This window comes from Arachis hypogaea, chromosome 5, assembly GCF_003086295.3.
Source record: "Arachis hypogaea cultivar Tifrunner chromosome 5, arahy.Tifrunner.gnm2.J5K5, whole genome shotgun sequence".
Lineage (NCBI taxonomy): Eukaryota > Viridiplantae > Streptophyta > Magnoliopsida > Fabales > Fabaceae > Arachis > Arachis hypogaea.
The window spans coordinates 112,049,252-112,069,832 of record NC_092040.1 but is presented as its reverse complement, the minus strand read 5'-3'; the positions used below and the strand labels follow the sequence as shown (position 1 = coordinate 112,069,832).

At 30.4% G+C, this 20,581-nt stretch overlaps 3 protein-coding genes and 1 long non-coding RNA gene across 11 annotated transcripts; 3 read left to right on the top strand and 1 right to left on the bottom strand.

Annotated features, from left to right (window-relative positions):
• Window positions 1-5,605, top strand: LOC112802784 (ABC transporter B family member 28). Of its 6 annotated transcripts, none has more exons than XR_011882439.1 (16): window positions 1-495; window positions 1,251-1,438; window positions 1,609-1,632; window positions 1,998-2,099; window positions 2,389-2,479; window positions 2,711-2,811; window positions 2,916-2,966; window positions 3,039-3,167; window positions 3,292-3,354; window positions 3,438-3,711; window positions 4,029-4,177; window positions 4,271-4,360; window positions 4,443-4,577; window positions 4,671-4,862; window positions 4,973-5,029; window positions 5,133-5,605. XR_011882439.1 is itself a non-coding variant. In XM_025846128.3 (16 exons), exons 1-16 carry the CDS (start codon window positions 60-62, stop codon window positions 5,367-5,369), a joined length of 2,175 nt encoding a protein of 724 aa, XP_025701913.1. In that variant the 5' UTR covers window positions 1-59; the 3' UTR covers window positions 5,370-5,605. The 6 variants fall into 6 exon arrangements, 4 of the variants coding, with proteins under 4 accessions (XP_025701913.1, XP_072093960.1, XP_025701915.1 ...); XR_003818813.2 differs by having other exon boundaries at window positions 4,671-4,866; XM_025846128.3 differs by having other exon boundaries at window positions 3,039-3,158; window positions 4,810-4,866.
• A 7,270-nt stretch (window positions 5,606-12,875) lies between these two features.
• LOC112804004 (F-box protein SKIP23-like) lies at window positions 12,876-14,464 on the top strand. The gene is made up of 2 exons (XM_025847445.1): window positions 12,876-14,071; window positions 14,428-14,464. The coding sequence occupies exons 1-2, from the start codon at window positions 12,876-12,878 to the stop codon at window positions 14,462-14,464; spliced, it is 1,233 nt and encodes a 410-aa protein (XP_025703230.1).
• Window positions 14,465-14,535: 71 nt separating this feature from the next.
• On the bottom strand, window positions 14,536-16,053 carry LOC112802783 (uncharacterized). 2 transcript variants are annotated; one of them, XM_025846125.3, is made up of 2 exons: window positions 15,095-16,053; window positions 14,536-14,940 (listed from the first exon to the last, which is right to left on the bottom strand). In XM_025846125.3, the coding sequence occupies exons 1-2, from the start codon at window positions 15,521-15,523 to the stop codon at window positions 14,665-14,667; spliced, it is 705 nt and encodes a 234-aa protein (XP_025701910.1). In that variant the 5' UTR covers window positions 15,524-16,053; the 3' UTR covers window positions 14,536-14,664. The 2 variants fall into 2 exon arrangements, with proteins under 2 accessions (XP_025701910.1, XP_025701911.1); XM_025846126.3 differs by having other exon boundaries at window positions 14,536-14,922; window positions 15,095-15,742.
• A 1,946-nt stretch (window positions 16,054-17,999) lies between these two features.
• Window positions 18,000-20,370, top strand: LOC140184769 (uncharacterized). 2 transcript variants are annotated; one of them, XR_011882441.1, is made up of 3 exons: window positions 18,000-18,236; window positions 18,472-18,600; window positions 20,103-20,370. It is a non-coding gene; the product is annotated as an uncharacterized lncRNA (long non-coding RNA). The 2 variants fall into 2 exon arrangements; XR_011882440.1 differs by having other exon boundaries at window positions 18,057-18,236; window positions 18,472-19,699.
• The last annotated feature ends 211 nt before the right edge of the window (window positions 20,371-20,581 follow it).

Sequence of the window (20,581 nt, the reverse complement as noted above, 5' to 3'; positions counted from 1 at the left end):
AAAATTGTAAAGAACGAAAAAAGATAATTAGATATACATATTACAGGTGTCATCATTTCATGTCTTTAAAAATTCTTCAGACAACATTTTCTTCTTCTTCTTCTTCGCTTCTTGTTCCAAATTCCATGGCGCTCTCTCTCTCTCACAGTCCTCTTCGTTTTCCATGTTCTCATTCTTCTCTCAAACCGAAGCTCGCTTTATCTCTCCCTCGCTCTTCTTTCTCACCCACTCTCTCCTTCTCTCCTGCTTCCAATGTCAAGTTCACCACTGCCACACCAAGTGCCTACGTCACAGGCCCCGGCTCGGATCCAATCTTCGCTGAACTGGATCCAAAGCTTGACGGGTCGGGTCAGGATAAACCCAACACCCCACCCAAGGTCATAAGCTGGGGGTTGCTATGGATGCTTCTCATGAAGCACAAGCTGAGGCTGATTCTTTCGCTTGCAACTCTCATTGCTTGCTCCACATGCACTCTTTCCATGCCCATTTTTTCTGGTAATTTAAAACTTCTTTTGGGTTTTCTTCATTTTAGCTTAATTGCTTTAAAGTTCACAGCTTTGTGTTTTTCATTTTTCATGGGATTTTCATAAAGCTTTTTTTTTTATAAATTTTGTTAGTTTGTACTGTGTTTGGGTGGATGATAGGTTAATGAATTTTTTTCATTATGCTTGGATCAAATCAAAGGCTTACGTAGCGATGAAAATGAAAAAGGAGAATCAGCTCTTATGTACTATGTACTGTTTCATAGGAAAATAAAGCGGTTTTATCCTCTTTATTGTCACTAAGATATTTTTTTTTCCTTCATTATTCAAATTGGGGTGTATAGGGAACAGAAATAGTAAAAATCTTAATTTCGAAGCAGTAAAATCGTTCTGCTTCAATTTGTAAGATACAATTTCCAATTTTAATCACAATTGTAATTTTTAATACAAGGAAGAAAGTAATGATTCCCTTTTCAGTCTAGTTCCAGTTAGGATTCGTGAATGAAAAGAATTGAAATGAAATGAAATGCAGTGTCAATGGAAAATATTTCATTTTTCATATTAAGATTTTCTAGGAGCCATTATGAATCACTACATAAGATGGTATTTTAGTATTATAAATTATACTATTCAGAATGATGTACTATAGCTGTTGATTCCTTTTTATCTTCTTTACTGGTGCAATGCATTTGCAGAAATTTCTGATTGAATGTTGAAGGTTGGAAGTATTTTTATTACACATTCTTATGTGCTATTGATTTTCTGTAGGGCGGTTTTTTGAAGTCCTTATTGGTGTTAGACCAGAGCCATTGTGGAAGTTGCTCAGTCAAATTGGAGTGCTGTATGCAATGGAGCCACTTTTAACCGTTATTTTTGTTGTAAACATGAACACTGTATGGGAGAAAGTTATGTCAACTCTTAGAGCTCAGATCTTTGGCAGAATATTGATTCAAAAGGTAAAGTCAAATCTTTCTCAATTTTTGCTCTGCCACTTTTATTTTATTTCTTGTTTTTCTATGTCATTTCTTTCGAAGAGAGTTGTTTGTTAGAAATGCATGGTAGCTTGAAATTTGAGTTTAAGTTTTTCTGGCTTTGCTGTTACTAAGTGTTCTTTCTTTTTATGCAGGTTGAATTTTTCGACAAATACAAGGTATGTGTATGGGTTATTCATTTATATGTGCTTTTACTTTGCTATTTGTGATACTTAGACTTAGAGCTGTGATAATGTGCCAAATAAACATTGTCAATAATAATTGCACTGTCACCTTTACCTTAATTTTATGCATGGTAGTTTCTTGTCTTTGTCCTTCTCCTTCTGTCTATTTCTCTACATTACTTTCCCATCCAGCGAGTTCCCTTATCTACTCCTTTCGGTTATATCTTATGTGTATTAAGAATTTTACACGTATAAAAAAATCTCATTTTTCTATCCCATATTGTTTTAGTCTATTTTAGTTTTATTTAAGCATTGGTAGGTGCTAGAACAATTGTGCTTTCTTTGTTTGCTCTTTTTAGGTTGGAGAACTCACTGGTTTGTTAACATCTGATCTGGGTTCCCTTAAAGATATTGTGAGCGAGAATGTCTCAAGGGATCGCGGTTTCAGGGCATTATCTGAGGCAAGCAACTCTACATCAATGAGAAGTGAGCTTTATATTTCCTATATTTAAGCATGTGTGTGATGTCTTTTTTCAATTTGTTGGGTTAACTTTCCTTCATTTCTTGAGGAGTGGGAGTTTATTTTACAACAGTTAGATGTCTGAGTACATAAATTGCTTCCTTATCTTTCAAGAGACAACCCGTGTTTTTTTGGTTACTTACTTACTTATGTCACACTCATGCTTATTTTAGTCTGCATTCTGTAGCTTATGTTTGCCATTGCATCTTCTGTTTTCTCTGTTCTTGTAGGTCATTGGGACAATATTCATTCTTTTTTCTTTATCCCCTCAGCTAGCCCCACTTCTTGGTATTCTGATGCTCACGGTTTCTGTCTCAGTCGGTAAGTTTCTATTGTACTTGATGTATTAGTCTAATGGCCAGGTTGTTCTAGGTTCGACTCTAATAGTATTGTGATTTATTATTATTAAGTGTGGGCATATTCAACCCGTTTCTTTGTTCTTGTAGCTTGAATTAGAAATACATTACTATAAAAGTATCATATATAGAAAATTTGAGTCATGTTGCTTGTCAATTTGTGTTTTCTTCTGCTGATTCTTTTAGTTCTCTGAAGCTGTCTACAAGAGATCAACATTTCCTGTTTTCAAAGCACATGGGTTGGCCCAAGCATCAATAGCTGATTGTGTATCAGAAACATTCTCTGCTATTCGAACAGTGAGTTCTCCATGGTTTATACTTCAAATTTATAGTAACTTTGTGCATTGTAAAGTCTTGTATTTGTAATAGACAGTTGATAACAGTAAAATAAATTATTACAGGTAAGATCTTTTGGTGGTGAAAAGCGGCAGATGTTTACATTTGCTAAACAGGTAAGATTATTCAAGAACGAATAGGTTTTTGTTGTGAAAGGCTTGACACCTCTAATTATTAGTTCTTTACAGGTTCTGTCTTTCCAGTCAAGTGGGATAAAGCTTGGTACTTTCAAATCATTTAATGAATCTATGACCAGGGTTGCTGTTTATATCTCTTTGATTTCATTATATTGTCTTGGAGGGAACAAAGTTAAGGCGGTAAGCAGTTCTAATCTGTTCAAAATTTATGTTTTTCCATTTATATTTCTCTCTCACTGTTTCTTTTGCAACAAGTTCAACCATTAAAATAATATTTTTAAGTTGCTTTAGTTTCTGTTCGCAGGGTGAGCTCTCTGTCGGAGCTATGGCATCTTTTATTGGATATACTTTCACTTTAACATTTGCTGTAAGGAAATTAAGTTGTGACTTGTTATTTATTTCGTCTTATCTCTTGATCTTCACTTGACTGTCTGATATTATATCATTTAGGTTCAAGGACTGGTTAATACCTTTGGGGATCTTCGAGGAGCTTTTGCGGCCGTTGACAGGATCAACTCTGTTTTATCTGGAGTTCAAGTTGATGATTCTCTTGCCTATGGCTTAGAAAGAGAACTAAGGCAACAGAAAGCAGTGGATGATGAGAAATATAAATTATTCTTCTCTAATAGTTCAACTGAGAAAAACCAAATGCATTACATGTCGGCACTAAAAACATCTAGCAATTTGTTTAGCTTGGCTTGGTCTGGAGATGTTTGTCTTGAAGGTATCTCTACTGCATCATTCTTCATATCCACACCGTTGTGCTTTTCTAATGAATAGCTTAACTGCTTCAAGACCCATGTTTGCTAATGTTCTTCAGTGCAAGCTTTATTATCTTAATTTTTTCTCCTTAATTTGGTTTTTACTGCGAGGAACTGTCCAATCTAAAGTTTGTTTTAATGTATCATGTAACAAAACTCATGCATGTGAGCTTGTCTTCTTATAATAAACAGAACGACGACTAAGTATCACATTAACACAATATATTTCTTTTTCCTTTTCTCTTTTTAGTTATGCTTACTTGCCTATTTTATACTGCAGATGTCTATTTCTCTTATCCTTTAAGGCCAGATGTGGAAATCTTACGTGGGTTAAATTTAAAACTAAATTGTGGAACTGTAACTGCACTGGTAGGTTCTAGTGGCGCAGGCAAAAGTACCATAGTGCAGCTATTGGCTAGATTCTATGAGGTTTAACTTCTGTTTCATAAGTTGATAGTTGAAGTTTCATTCTATTTCGTTGTTTCGAGAATTGATGGTGCCAAATGGTATTTTATTCTGCAGCCAGCAAGAGGTTGCATAACGGTTGCGGGAGAGGATGTAAGAACATTTGACAAGAGCGAATGGGCCCGGGTTGTCTCTATTGTAAATCAAGTATGAAAACCAAAACTAAAAACAAGAGAGACTAAGAATCATGTAGCTTCATGAATGATACACTAACACTAAAATGTTACAGGAGCCTGTTCTCTTCTCGGTGTCGGTTGGAGAAAATATTGCATATGGTCTTCCAGATGAGAATGTTTCTAAGGAGGATGTCATTAAGGCAGCAAAAGCTGCCAATGCTCATGATTTTATCATCTCACTTCCACAGGTTTGTTTATCTTCATTTTCAGATTGTTTTACAAAGTTAAAAGTACTAACTTGTTTGTTTACTGTTCATATTTTGGTGAAAACTCGCATATAGTTGTCTTCATGTAAAGTTAATAGTTAAAAACCGTTAGATGATTTAACATGTTTGAGTAAATTATCATTTAACTATTCTCAACTATCAACTTCGCATGAAAACAACTGCATGTAAGTTTCACCTTATATTTACCTGAAAGGGCTATGATACACTTGTTGGTGAGCGTGGAGGCCTATTGAGTGGAGGACAGAGGCAGGTATCGTCGAGTTTATATATAACCCTTCCCTTTGCATGAACATGCACCGTTAAATTTCATGCATGCACATTCAGCGGTTCTTGACTTCAGTGTATCTAAATTGCAGAGAATCGCCATAGCCCGAGCTATCTTAAAGAATGCTCCAATCCTTATACTGGACGAGGTGATATTCATGTCGGATTCTATATACTTTCCATCAACAATGAGGTAGTAATGCTGGCAACATGTAGCCATGATAATCTTAACAGTATTTCCTTGCTTTGCAGGCCACGAGTGCGCTGGATGCTGTCAGCGAGCGGCTGGTACAAGAAGCTCTCAACCATTTGATGAAAGGGAGGACGACACTAGTTATAGCTCATCGATTAAGCACGGTTCAAAATGCTCATCAAATTGCGCTTTGTTCCGAAGGGAGGATCGCGGAACTAGGCACACATTTTGAGCTATTGGCTAAGAAGGGCCAATATGCTTCCCTGGTTAGCACTCAGAGGCTTGCATTTGAATGAAATTATGCTATGATAGTCTTAGTCACACAAGATAGTCATGCTTGTGACGTGAAGATGCATTTTTTTTGTTGGCTGGCCAAAACAGATTGAAATTGTCTTGCAAATGGAGAAATGTGTCATAACAGAAAAAGATATATGATGTATAGTTACAACAAGAGCATTAGGTTATAAGGAAAAAAAAAAAGACATTTAAAACAATATTTCCTTTATATCACATGCATGCTGATAAAGTCAAACCTCCTTGTGTTCCTCCATTTAAATGATGAGCTGCAGAAAATATAATGAAAATCGTCCTGAAAGACACTCCGATTTTCATTTTGGTCCTCGAAAGATAAAATTAATCGAAATCGTCCCCGAAAAATACACGACTTGATCACTTAGTCCTTCCATCAGTTGGATGATGACGTGTCACGTTAAGTGCCACGTGGCACATGATGTGGGTTAATGTCACGTGTCACAAGATGATTGGTTGATGTGTCAGATCAGTGACATGCGGCACACTACGTATTATGTCACGTGTCACTTGACATGTAAAAAAATTATTTATAATCAAAATAGTCCTTGAAAGTTCAGACGTAAGTCATTTTCATCCCTAAAATTTTAAAAATTAATCAAATTAGTTATTATATAATTTTTTTATTTTTTCTTGATATTATTAAATTTAAAATATTTTTTGATACTACTAATTTTAATAGAAATGTAATTGACAAACAAAAAATTAGTAATTGTATATCTTTTTCTAAATAAATTATATGATAAGGTTATTAATAACCAATTTATATTTTTCTAAATAAATTTATTTTAGAAAAATATCTTTATTATAATTATATTACAATATTATAATTAATATTTAATGAATAATGCATAATTATACTAATTTAAGAAAGTTTTTATTATCTATCTATTATATTATATTATATATTATATAAAAATAAAATTTATGCACTTAATGATAGAACTGATGTGGCATGTTCTTAAAGTATTTCCTAATTTATTTTATTTAATTTGTTAAAACAAATCAATTATAATTAATTAATTATATCAATTAATTAATTTAATTAGACATTCAATTTTCACTATTTATTATAATTTATATGAATTAATTTAATTATAATTAATTATATCAATTAATTAATTTAGTTAATTATATAATTATTTTATTTGATAGGAGTAAATATCAAATTATTTAATAAATAGTAAATATAATAATAACGAAATATATGAATTAATTTAATTAGTTTATTTTTCTCAATAACATCTATTTATATAAGATCAAATATTTTTTATCCATTCGCTCTTTTTTCTCTCTCTCTTTCTCCCTCCCTCCCTTCCCCCTCTCTCGTGTTTAGAGTACAACAAATATAATTACCTATGTCATGCATGTGATAAGATTGAAATTATAATTTTAATTTTTTTTAAATTAATTTAAATTATAATAATTTGATTAATAAAAAAGTAACATGTTATACATTGTTTTTTTTAATCTAGTGTTAATTGAATTAATTCTAAAATGGTTATTAATTGGTTTTAATAATCTACTTTTTTCAATAAATCAGACATATATACTGAATATGATCATAAATAATATAGTAATAGTTAAATCCACTAACAAATATATTGGCTATTATCACACTATAAAAAAATTAAATATAAAGGCTATTAGCACTTATAAATCTATAAAATCGTACTGTTTTTAATTCGTGCAAAGGTTTACTTATCAAATAAACTTAAAATATGAACAAAAAATATTTATAAAATGGACCTAGCATCACTTGAAATAATCATGGAAAATAATCAACTTACCTTATTATCCATGAGAACCATTTCTATGTAAGTCGTCTTATTCTTGTCAACTTTGGATGAGACTTTCCATAACTTTATATATTAATTTTGTTATATATATATATATTACGGTAATTTTTCTTAATATATATACATATACATAAATAATTTCATACATATACATAAATAAAAAAATATGAATTATATTTTGTTAAAATCAATGTTACCGGTTATTAAAAATATTTAAATCATATATATTAATTAGTTTTTGTTATAATTATTTCGATCCCAGCCCCATTTATACGCATATTAATAGTTTTTTTTCTAATAGTGATATTTTAATTTTTCGTTTTTCTTTTTTTTTACGTATCTTTCTTTTTTTTAAATAGTGATGTTTTAGTTATTTTTTAAATATATTTTTCTTAATAATTACATTACTAATCTGAAATATAAAATGAGAAAAAAGGTGAAATATATATATCCAAGAAAAAATAATTTTAAAAATTAGAAAAAAAAAAGAAATTTTATATTAAAAAATGTAAAAGTAATATATTCAAAAAGAATAGTCATAATATATAAATTGAGTCAATAATTTAAATTTCTCTAAAACTAATTTAATCAAATACCAATATTAGAAATAAATTACTTAAATAATATTTAATCTATTCTAGTCCTTAGACACGTATAGATTAGAGTCATTCTCGTAACGATAACCAACTGAAACAACATCGTAAGTTCGAACATTTAGAATTTGTACAAATTTAAACCATTATCTTATTCTTTGAAAACCTTCTGTATCCCTAATAGAGTTGAATTGCAATTCCTTTTATGGAAAAAGAGTTACCGAGGTGGCTTTGATGTATTGAGACCAAAATCCGAAAGTCACTATTTATATTTAATTATGACATCTATTAAATCCTAAAGGCCAAATAAAATAGTATCTCTAATTTTATTCTCATCTAATTCTAAATCAAAAATAATAATGACTAATTTAATTCAGCATTTATGATAATAAATAAGATGACCATAATATAAAATAGCTTAATTTATGAATATAATTAATATATATAGTATCCATAAATAGATTAAAAAATAATAATTTGGTAACAAAATAATCATTCAATAATCATAACAAAACTATACATCTAATTAGATAATATAATAACACATAAAATATTTTTAAACACATAATTCATCCCAATTTATCACAAAATTATTATTACTTAGCAGTTAGTAGGGTTCAATATAATTATAGTTGTCATGTGTTAATTTTTAATTTTTTTTAGATTTATTCTAATTTATTTTGTGACTTTAAATTTTATTAAGTTATAATTTTTTTTAAGTTAATTTAAATTAACTGTTTTTTAGAATATTTTTAATCTGTGTTTTAAATGTTGGAAAGAGATAATTTTATTTTTTGAATTTAATTTAAATTAACTAATTTTAAAAAGTTTGAATTTGTATTTTAAATATTAGAGGGAGAAAATATATAGAACATTAAATCTATGAAGTGTTTATTGTAATTAATTATTTAAATTTATATAAAAATGAGTTTAATGTTTTTAGAACGTAAATTAAAATTATTATTAATAGAAAGTTTTACTCTTTTATAAGTATTATTACAAATATATTATGTGTATTCATACTGAGACTAATTTTTATTGTCAATTTCTTGACCAATGAGTTTAACTGATAAATTTCTTGCTACTTGTCACTTCTTGCACCAGTAATTCTTCACTAAGAAGTAGAATATTTGTGTATATAAAGAAAAAAATTTGTATTTTTTTCTTTTATTAATAAAAAGTTTCACCCTTTTATAAGTATTATATTCTAATAAATGCATACAATGGCACTAGAGCTTAAACTTTGTACAATTTTCTATAATAAATTTTTTGACCAATAACTTTAACATTTGTTCTAATTAAATCTTAAAAAAAAAAAAAACTCAACAAAGGTTGATCTTAACAGATACATGGTTAAATTGATATTTATTTATTAGATCAAGCCTTGAAAACTTAACCATCAAATAAATTGAAATTGGAAAAAAGGTATCAAACCAAAATTTTCAATCTTAATTAATTCGGACGCTGTTATATTATCTTATTTCAAATCAAATCTATTATTTTTGAAAAAAAACAACAGAAAAAATTATCTATTGCAGGTCTTGTTTTATTGCAGATTATGAATTTATATATCAGTTATCTACCCGTTTTAAATAGGGTAATTTACTTATTTAAATTGTTCCACTCTCAATATTACGCAAATACATTATTTCAAAAACGGATACGTAAATACATTGATTCACATATCTATATAAATCGCTACTGGCAGTAGCGGTTTACAAGAGAACAGAAACCGCTAGTAACAATTGTGGTTTACATGTATGCTGGGTTGGTCATAAACCGCTGCTGCCAGCAGCGGTTTATGTAGGTTGGTGTGTGTAAACCGCTGGTGCCTATAGCGGTTTATGTTTAGTATGTGTCAATGGACTCCCTATATAAACCATGGAGGGGTCAAATGTAGAGAGGTAGAGTTTTATTCACAAATGGATGGAGAAGATAATATTAAAAAAATACAATACTCAAAGTATTAAATTATATAAATCAAGACTATTTTTTTTATTCTCGTCTCTTTTAAAATTTATAAATAATAAAATAATTTATTTTTAGCCAAAAGTTCACTAAATCATATATTTTTCTCTTTAAAAATCACTTCATTCTCTTTTATTTATATCAACCATACAAGCGAGACTAGGAGAGTTTGAAACATGGGTTGTGTTCTTTGCTGCTGATTTGCATTTGAGATTCTAGCTAAATGAATTTTTTTTATTTGTGCAACTTTGTTGTTTTATGTCAAAAAATAAAAACTATTTGTATTTTATAGTTGATTGATTGGATAAATAATAGTGATAGCATCATAATTTTGATGAATAAAATAAAAAATATAAATATGCATGTAATAATTTTTTATTTGTATTTATTATTAAAATGATACTAAATAGCAAATCAAAGAGGAAATATTCACAGAGTACTAAAATATATAAACTAGGACTAATTTTTTTTTTATCTTTATCCCTTCTAAAATTCATGAATGATAAAATAATTTTTTTAGTAAAAAAATAGTGAATTTTTTTATTTGATTTGCTATTTTTAGTAAAAAAAAATCACTATTTTTTGCTAAAAATAAATTATTTTATCATTCATGAGTTTTAGAAGGGATGAATATAAAAAAATTATTTTTAATTTATATATTTTAGTACTCTGTCAATATTCACTCTTTGATTTGCTATTTAGTCTTATTTTAATAAGAAATACAAATAAAAAATTATTACATGCATATTTATATTTTTTATTTTATTCATCAAAATTATGATGTTATCACTATTATTTATCCAATCAATCAACTATAAAATACAAATAGTTTTTATTTTTTGGCATAAAACAATAAAGTTGCACAAATAAAAAAAAATTGTTTAGCTAGAACCTCAAATGTAAATTAGCAACAAAGAACACACTCCATGTTCCAAACTCTTCGAATCTCCTTTGTATAGTTGATATAAATAAAAGAGAATGACAAATAAATTTTTTTATTTATGATATTATTTAAATAGTATATACCATTAATTATTTGTTTTGTAATTATTTTTTAGATAAAGATTAGTTTTACTATTTGTTTTCATACTCAACGTAAACCGCTGCTACCTCTAGCGGTTTACATACGTAAACCAATGCACATAAACCGCTACTGGTAGTAGCGATTTATGACCAATCATAATCATGCAGAAACTGCGGCAGGCAACAGCGGTTTCCATGCTACCACGCTACCACAACCGTGACTGGTAACAGCGGATTTTGTGTTTGTGGAAACCGCTACTGCCAGTAGCAGTTTCCATAGATATGTAAAACAATGTATTTACGTCTTCGTTTTGGAAATAATGCATTTACGTAATTTTGAAAAAATTGAGTACATTTATCTAAAAAAAATTTAGCACATTTACATGAGTATTTTTTTATATTAAAATAAAAAATAAAAAATATTTTTGACCCAATTTAAATTAATTAATTTTATTTTTTTATTAAATTTTTTAAAAAATTATTCAGGATTAAAAAAGATGAAAGATTAAAATCACGCAGTTTTGGAAGCTGCTGCTTGCACGATTTGGTTGCACGATTTTCAAGGTTCTTTTAATGTATTTATTTATTATTTATTTATTTAAGATGATCAAAACCGTTTATGTTATCAATGGTTTAGATTGCGTTACTTTTTTCTCTAAAGTAAATAAACAACTTCAGAGGAGTCAAATCCTAACATTTTCACTTAATATTCCTAGTCTTTGTTAGTACCGCAAACAATTATAAACATCTTCTCGAACCTTTTCCTAAGTGTTTTATAAATAGATTAGGCAATTAAATGATTTTGGAAAACTCTAGCCAGCAGTTTTATTGAATTTTAGTCAGCATGTAACCAGCAGAGAAATGTAAGCCATTGAATGAAATTTCACACCAATCTCACACCATCAAATTATCATTGATGACTAGTTGATGGCTAACAATCACAAAAATTACTGGCCCCTAGCATTGCTTAACGATTTTTTTTAAGTCTTTTGTTATAATTATCGTTATACTCTTAAAGATTACATTACTTACCTCAATCTTTATTTAAATTCTTCTTATATTTTTTAAATTTTAAATATTACACTTAAATATTACGTTTAATCTCAATATTTTAACTTACCAACATTTAGTTAATTATCTTAGTTCCTCAATATTTTAATTAACTCTATTTTACCTCTGTGATTTTATTAAATTATACTCTTTTTTAATTATTTTTTATGCCCCATTTTTTATTTTATTATTCACAAAGTGTGGCGCTTAGCGCCTTTGGGACGTGAAAAAAAAAATGTTTAATGCGTCGTAGGCGCCAAACGCCCGTTTTTTGTGTCCAGGGCCTTTGAGCATTCATCCATTGGACTAAATCAAAACAGAAAAGACCTAATAATATTTTTCAAGTTTAATGAAAGATACAAATTTAATATTAATTTTTAAAATTATTAGGTTTATATTATAGTGTTTTGTTATTAGAATTTGTTAAAAGATTTGATTTAGTTATTATTTATTTAGTAGTATTTTTAAGAATTTTAAATTAAATTAAATCTGATATAATCTAATAAGATTAAATTCAATTTAAATTAGTTATTATATATTTATAATTTTAAATTTAAATCAAATTTAATCTAATCTAACATGATCAAATTTTATTTAAATTAAGTTATTTTATTTTTAAAAAATTTAAATTAAATAATCTTATCTTATCTTTTAGGTTAGTCTATTAGAGGTCTATTTAAATATTTTGAGACCATTTAGTGAATAAAATTCGTCAGTTGCTTTATAAGCATTTTTATTGTGTGATTAAGTGAGGTGAGTGATTTGTCTATGAAAAAGAGTAAAAGTTCTAACACTAAGGTAATTATATTAGTATTCTTTTAATTTCTATCCCTCTAAACTTTTTTTGTGACTTTTTATCCCTCTAATGTAGGTTGTTAGGAATAGATTCTTTGAATGCCTAAAAACTTTTCGTAACTTAAGTTACTATGAACAATTTTTTTAAAAGTTTAAAAAAATTCTTTATCTATCTTTTTATCTTTCTGTTATATTTTTGTGTGGTCTTTTTCTTATCTCTTTTATCCTTGATTTCTATTTTCTTATCATTGCTTGTACCTCAGACATGGGTGATACTGATGGATGGGCACACATTGATGAAGATTTGTTGCTAGAAATTTCAACAGGGTTTTTTTCATACGATGATTATATCCAGCTTGGATTGGTTTGCAAAGAATGGAGGTTGAAACTTCCAAAGATTCCCAATGCCAACAATGTTCCGTGGCTGCTAATACCTGAAGAAACAGAGAAGAATTCTTATGAAGACGAGGAGATCTATCATCTCATGCAATTACCTGTTACAGGTCAAGAAATTCTTGATACTCAAGGCCTTAAAGAGCGGGGAATCTACCATGTCATGCTGCCAAACATGCAGATGCAGAACTATGTCATCCGTGGTTCTTCTCATGGATGGTTAATTATGGTATCCTTATCTGAAGGTACCGTGCTACTGTTAAATCCATTTACAAATGTTGAGTTTGGTCTTCCTCACATCTCAACTTTTCCTAATGTAATTAAGTATGATCCTGATAATCATGGAGATGAATACACTCTGTTCGATTTTCCAGACATAAGTGAAACTTATGATTGCGATTCGGCTCATAAACTTCAACTTTGGAAGGTTGTTATAAATTCACCTCCTGACTGCAACAATCATAATTTTATGGCGGCTGCCATATATGGATTTCAATGTCGATTAGCCTTTTACAAGCCTAATGATATGAGATGGGTAGAGTTTCCAACTAGAGATACCGAGTTTGAAGATGTTATATTTTTTGGAGAGAAGATATATGCAGTAAACCGTGATGGCCAGTTATATGAATTTGATACAAAGACAAAATCAGGGCGGCTTGAGGGAGGAATCCATGAAGTCAGACCTCCATCTCGACTTGACACAAGCTCTTTAACGATTAAATATCTGATTGGATGTGCCAATGGAAGTTTGTTAATGTTGGTAAGACATTTTCGCATTCCTTTGGATAGAAGAGACAGCGAATGTTATGAAACTTACAAATTCGACATCTATGAACTGAAAAAAAATGGAAAAAAATGGTCAAGAATTTATAATTTGGGTGATTACATACTAATGATCGGATTTACTTCTTCTGTTCAAATACCGGCATCTTATCCAAAGACAGGAAATCAGATATTCTTCTCAGATAACATGATAGAGACAAAATCACGTGACTATGCTCTTGCTCAAGATCTTGGCGTCTTTAGTTTGGAAAACAGACGTTTTTATAGACTATTGTTAGATGTGAAGTTTTTTGTCCTCCCCTTTGGTTGCTACCCTAATTCAAAGCTCTCAGCTTTTATCCTGGATTTTAATATAGGTGGAAACTCAAGTGCAGTCGACTTTACCTGAAGTTGATAGTTGAGAGCCATTAGATGAAAAATGAGTAAAATCAGTCAAATTATCTAACAGTTGTCAGTTATCAACTTCACGTGAAGCCGACTGCATCTGAGTTTTCACCATTATATTCTTTTTCCAAGTCTTTGTTTAGATTATTTACTATTTATTTTAAATACTTGTTCTTCAAACCATTTTAGTGTTATGATTTTGATTTAAGGCAATAAATACTTATAAAATATAATTATATACATTAATGTTTATATAGCTTAGGTAAATTGGCCATGGATATTATGACTTTGTGACATTCTCAAATTTCACATCAAAATCTCAAGAATAAACTAATGTAAATTATGAGACACAGAACAGTAAGTTCTAGAGTGAATAAACTAATCCAATTTTAACTTCTGTATTCGCTGAAACCTTTACTCAATATTCCCAACTTATTACAAAAACACTAAAAACAGATTTCAACAATATCCAAAGTGTGATGATGATCTCTTCTTTAAGATGAGGCAGAAATTGAGATCACAGCATTGAGATCAGCAAGGCACTCAGTTGGAAGGGCAAGGAAGGAATTCATGAGAAAATCATCAATTGGATCAACTTTTGCCACACCAACCAGCCTGCAATTCCCCTCTTCATCCAATCTCTTCCCTCTACCACTTTTCATGTCACCCTTCGATTCTTCAGATGTCAACACCGTCTTCACCGTTAGTGGTGGAGCCTTGTAGATACTCCCAGCAGAAAACAAGAACTTGGCCTTGAATTCAAAATCAACCTAGCTTGTTACAAAGATGATTGGCACAATTAATAAATATCGTATCTAACAAGAATTTAAGTTCAATTCCCACTATTGATGTAAGAATTACTTTGCCATATATATAAAATTGTAGAGTTCAAAGACTAATCTCCTATGAGATTAAATTGATTACCTTGCCAGAGTCTTGGTTAATGGTTCCTTGGAATGCTTCTGGGACTATATCAATCTTTAAGAATGGGGGCAGTGGCAACCCCAGAAACTTGGTTGTAGAATTAGTTAGTGGTGGAATATAGAGTGTCTTAAGGTCAAATGAAACAAGAAGCTCATTAATGTTATCTGTGGCCACCTTTGCAACAGAACCAGTTCCAATTCCACCTTGTGCATCATATTCAAAATCAGGGTACCTTGAAATGCCAAGCTTGCAAGCCCTTTGTGTCTTGAAACTAACAGTGTAAGACTCATCTTTTGAGGGTTTAATGGTGGTTGTGCTTGTAGTGGAGGATGTAGAAGAAAATATAATGCTGCGGCTTCTTCTTCCTCTTCTAAGATTTGGTTCCTTAGTGTAAAATTTGCATGGAATTGGTGCACTTAAGGAGCTCATTTTACAGCTCCTATGGTGTGTCTCTAACAGTAATTATTTTTCGAAAAATATCCAAAATCTTATTTGCCTCATCCTGAGGCCAATAAAAGAACAAGAGGCTGGGTTGGTCTGTGGCTGCCAATCTCTTATCTTCTTCACTTGGGTCTTTCCTTTGTGCAATCAGTAGCCAACACTTGGCAATTCGTTAATAGCATTGGAGTTAAGGAAATGCATCAATATATTTTTTATTTTTTAGTATAAATACAAACTACACAACATGGCCTATGGCCTATGCCACCTCTATTCCCTGAAAAATGAAGGATCTTCCGAATAAACAGTTTCTTTTTATTTTTTCGGTAAATTAATAAACAGCTTTTACCATAAAACCATTCACTTGCCCATAGCATGAACAAGATAACCAAGTATTTAAACTGGGCTTGGTGGGGTGCGCCAGGCCCTTGCAATAGTGCAACGCATGGGAGACGCTCGAGAGGCCCAGTAGCAAGCTACTGTGCGGCCACGTCTCTGTTTCGTTGTTACTTTCATGCTTCAATTACAAATCCCATTGAGATTGAAGAAGAAAAAAAGGTTAGGAATGACTAGGGGTGGAAACAGGTCAGCCTGTCCTGTCATACAGTTGATTGGCACCTGCAGCCTGTTATAGGCTCTTTATAAAGTGTTAGGTCTGACCTGTTATTTAGTCTGGTCTGGCCTGAAGCCTGTTAAAAGGTCTGATAATTTTTTTTTACAAAAATAAAAATATTATTTAAAAAATTATTTTTTAATAAAAATAATTATATGTAATATGTCATATATTTAATATTTATAAAAAATTTTAAACTTTTAACATATTTAAAATATATAAAAATATTTATAATAAAATATAATAAATTTAAAATATCTCATAATTTTATTAATAATAAATAATTATTTATATATTTAATTATATTTTAACAGGCCTAGGCCTGACAGGCCTATAAGACTAATTAATAAGCCTGGACCTGGCCTATTAATGTAATAAAGCTTTTAAAAGAACCTGGGGCTGTACCTATTTTTATAACAGGCCAGGCTGCAAGCCCCTAGCAGGCCGCCTGGCCTTTTTCCACCCCTAGGAATGACCATAGAAAGAGTGGTAGTGATTCATAATTTTAATTAGACTATTCTTGGTATAAATGATTGGAAGAGTTTCAAGTATACCAAGAACATCGGTGTTCTAATTGTTTTAACCGTTGATCTAAATTATAAAAAATATATATAATATATATTAATTGAAATCAACGGTTAAAACAACTGGAATATCGGTATTCCCAATACATTTGAAAATTTTCCTAAATGATTACACACACGCGTATATATAAAATAAGAGTTATATGCTTAAAGAAGTTGTATGACTAGAGAGATTAATTAATTTTAAACATTATTTGTAATGAACTTCGGCTAATTGTAGAAAAATCTTGACATTATATTTTGTAGTATCCACATAGTCATACAAGATGCAATAGCATTTCAAGTTTTTAACCCTTGTCATGATAATCTTATATCCACAAGTTAATGATTGAAAAACAAAATATAATGTCATCCACACGTCTGCTCCAATATCTTTGGTATATAAAATTTTGGGAAATGTATTTATATAAAATAAAAGAGAGAAAATTTTATCTAAATACTACGTTTGAATACTCCTTATGTGCATGTCCTTTTTTGTTTATTATGTAAATTCTAACCACAGTTTTTAATTTGTGCATAAAGTGTGGGAAGTTAGGAGGATTTTCACTTAGAAAACTTTGAGCATAAATCGTAGCTGCTCACTACGAATTATGAAGAAAAATTTTAGACTTAGAAACCATGTTTGATCACCACGGTTTATGAAGAAAAAGATGTGAGCATAAAACCCTGTTGACTACCACGGTTTATGTTTAAAGTAGTATATGAGTAAACTGTGTAAGCATAAAACCCCTAAAGTTACCACGGTTTTGCTTGAAGGTGTATAAATGGTGAAAACTCACCGTGTTAGTATTAATTATTTATTATATAATTTTTTTAAACCAAAATTATAATTAAAAATCATTAAAAAAATAAAATTATCTAATATATTAGACCAGCTCAATGTTAATCAGATTTTTTATTTCTATTATAAAATATAAAAAAAATTAATTCTAAAAAAATCATGTTATTTTTTAGGATTTAATTTTTTTATTGTGTTTTCATAAAGTTTGCACAAAATTCACCTATGACATTGACTAAACTTATCTATTTAAGTAAAATTTATTTATGGATTCAGCAAACTTATTTACGTTTTAATACAATTTGTATTGTATTAGTATATTTTGTAAACCCCGGTTAAATTAGTAGATAATTAGTCAATAAATTAATTTTTAACAAGGAGAATTAGAAATGTGAATATTATATTAAATTAGGGTAGAGCTCATCGAAACGAAAATTTTAACACTAATTTCGAAAAACGGTCCAAAATTGAACCGAAAAGACCAAACCGATTGAACTGGACCCGAACCGGACCAACCCTTTTTAGTGAACCCAAGCCCTTCGTCCCCTTCATTCCAGCAGAAACGAAGCTTTCAGCTTCCATGGGAGGGAAGAACAAAAACTTCACCGTAAACCCTTACGTTACTTTCCAAATCCCATAACTTCTCCGTCCGAGCTCCAATTGTCGCACTGTTTGCGGCCACGCGTTCACCGTGTCGAGCTCTACGTTTTTATCAGAAAAATTTCATAGGTAACTTATTATTTCACACTCAGCCTTCATTTCTCCCAATTTTTGAGTTTTGAGAAGGAATGTTGAATTTCTTTAATTTTTGATGTTTTATGATCCAATTAGTTTGAGAAAAAACATTCACTCTTGCTTATGTGAAGCTTGGGTAAGATAAGGATACGATAATTTTATTTTAATTTCATTAAATTTGTGCTTTGAGTATTAAATTGGATATATATGTATTATGAATGTGTATTAGGTTGAAAATAAATAATTGGAGCTTGAAACTGTGAATACTGGAACTTGGAGGAAGCGGATTAGTTGAGTTTTGAGGGGCTGCCTTCGTTTTGAATAAATAGCTTTGGTCGTTACGTGGAAATTGGCCAAGGTATGGTTTAGGTTTCTTGCATTTAATATATAATGTTCAGTGAAAACTTAGACTAGATAACCATAGGATAAGTTGGAATGCAGGTGTATGTTTAATGTTTAGTAATTTGTCGATGAATATATTTGGTTGAAGTTTATTGGATAATTAGTTATTAATTTTGGATGGTGAATGTTGTTATATTAATTTGGAGAGAATTATGGTTGAATGTTATTGTTGATGAACATGGTTGGTTTGGTGCTTGTTGATTAACTAATGATTTGGTAAATTATTGATTTGAGGTATAACTATTGTGGACGTTGTTGTGATAATGAGGTATTTTGTGTTAGAAGCCTAGGATTAGTGAACTATGATCCTTAGTTGAATTTTGGTTGTTGGATTTGAATATTGTATGAGTATAATTGTTGATCTAAAGTAGATTTATTGTGGTGACTGTTATGATGATGAGAAAGGGTATGTTGAATTGAAAAGAAAGCAGGTTTGGACCCGAAAAGGGTGGCAAAGTCTGAGTTTTAGAGAAAATGCTGACAAAATTTTATAAAAATTAGAGATTTTGTTTATACGATTATTTAAAAAGATTTAGATTCAAAGGTTATATGGTTTGATTTAGAGTTATTAAGAAAATGAGCATGTTTTAAGTTTGATTCATTTAGAAAAGAATGAACTATGTTTTGAATTGGAACTATTGATGGACGGAATGGGAGATGTGATAATGAAGGATAAGGATTGAACATGATTGACGTATAATGATGAATGAGATGCAATTGAGAATGATGTGGATGTTGATGAATTATAATTGAATTATTTATATGGCTTATGAATTTGAATAATCTGAGATACGAGATTCCCTGGATCAAGTGTCGTGGCTTGCCACCACATGTACCAGGTTGAAAACTCGATACTCTGTTGACCCTACGACGTAAGTGTGACCGGGCACTATATAAATTCACGGGAATGTTACCCCCATTGAGCAATATTGATTATTTGAGAAAAAGCTATGCATAGACTTTTGGGGATGCACGTCGGGGGATAGTCTAAGGACAATTCAGACTTGTGGGTTGGCTAGATAACTGACAGATGAGCCTCATCAGCCATAGGACAGGTATGCATTATCTGCATATTACTTGAATTACTTGCTTGTGCATTAATTGGGTGTGCCTATATGTACTTGCCATGCTAAATGTGTACTTGTTACCTGCAGTAATTGTAACCTTCTTGTGTATGTCTTTATTTATCTATTTGTCTGTGAAAATGCATGATGGAGTTGGAGGTATAGAGGAATAGCAGTATGGGACTTAGATTTAAGGTTAAGTTAGGTTATGTTTAAATATTATTAGAAAACCACCTTTTATGACTTCAGTTTAATACTTTAAGCTCTGTAATCTGAGTGTCGGCGTTCTAAGATTGCCTCTGGCATTCCCAGGACCTTATATCTTATGTGTGTGGCACCTTTACCATACTGAGAACCTTCGGTTCTCATTACATACTATGTTGTTGTTTTTCAGATGCAGATCGAGAGGCATCTCGTTAGGCGTTTGGACTCTTGAAGTGGAGTGATTACTGGGTTATTTTGTTATGCTATGATGTGTATATATGTACTTAATTTTCTCTCCACATAACTTATTCTTTTTTATCCTCCTAAAGGTGTATGGAGGGGCAGGATTTTTTTTATGCACATTTGAATTTTGGATATGTATATATATGTATATATGTGTGTATATTCTCCGGCCAGTCTTGACTTCGCAAGCTGAGTCAAGAGCTTGTTATTTTGTATTTTGGGCACTCTATTCCTAATTCTGTTATCTTATGTTTAATAGTTATAGTTTTCTAAGCACGCAAGTTAATTTGTTCCTTGAGTGTTGCGCTTTTATTTCGCGATTTTTATTTTCCCTATTCTTCAAGACTCCCAGTATATTATAATTCTTCTGGTATTATATATTTACATTTTATTTTAGAGGTCGTAATACCACACCACCTCTATTTT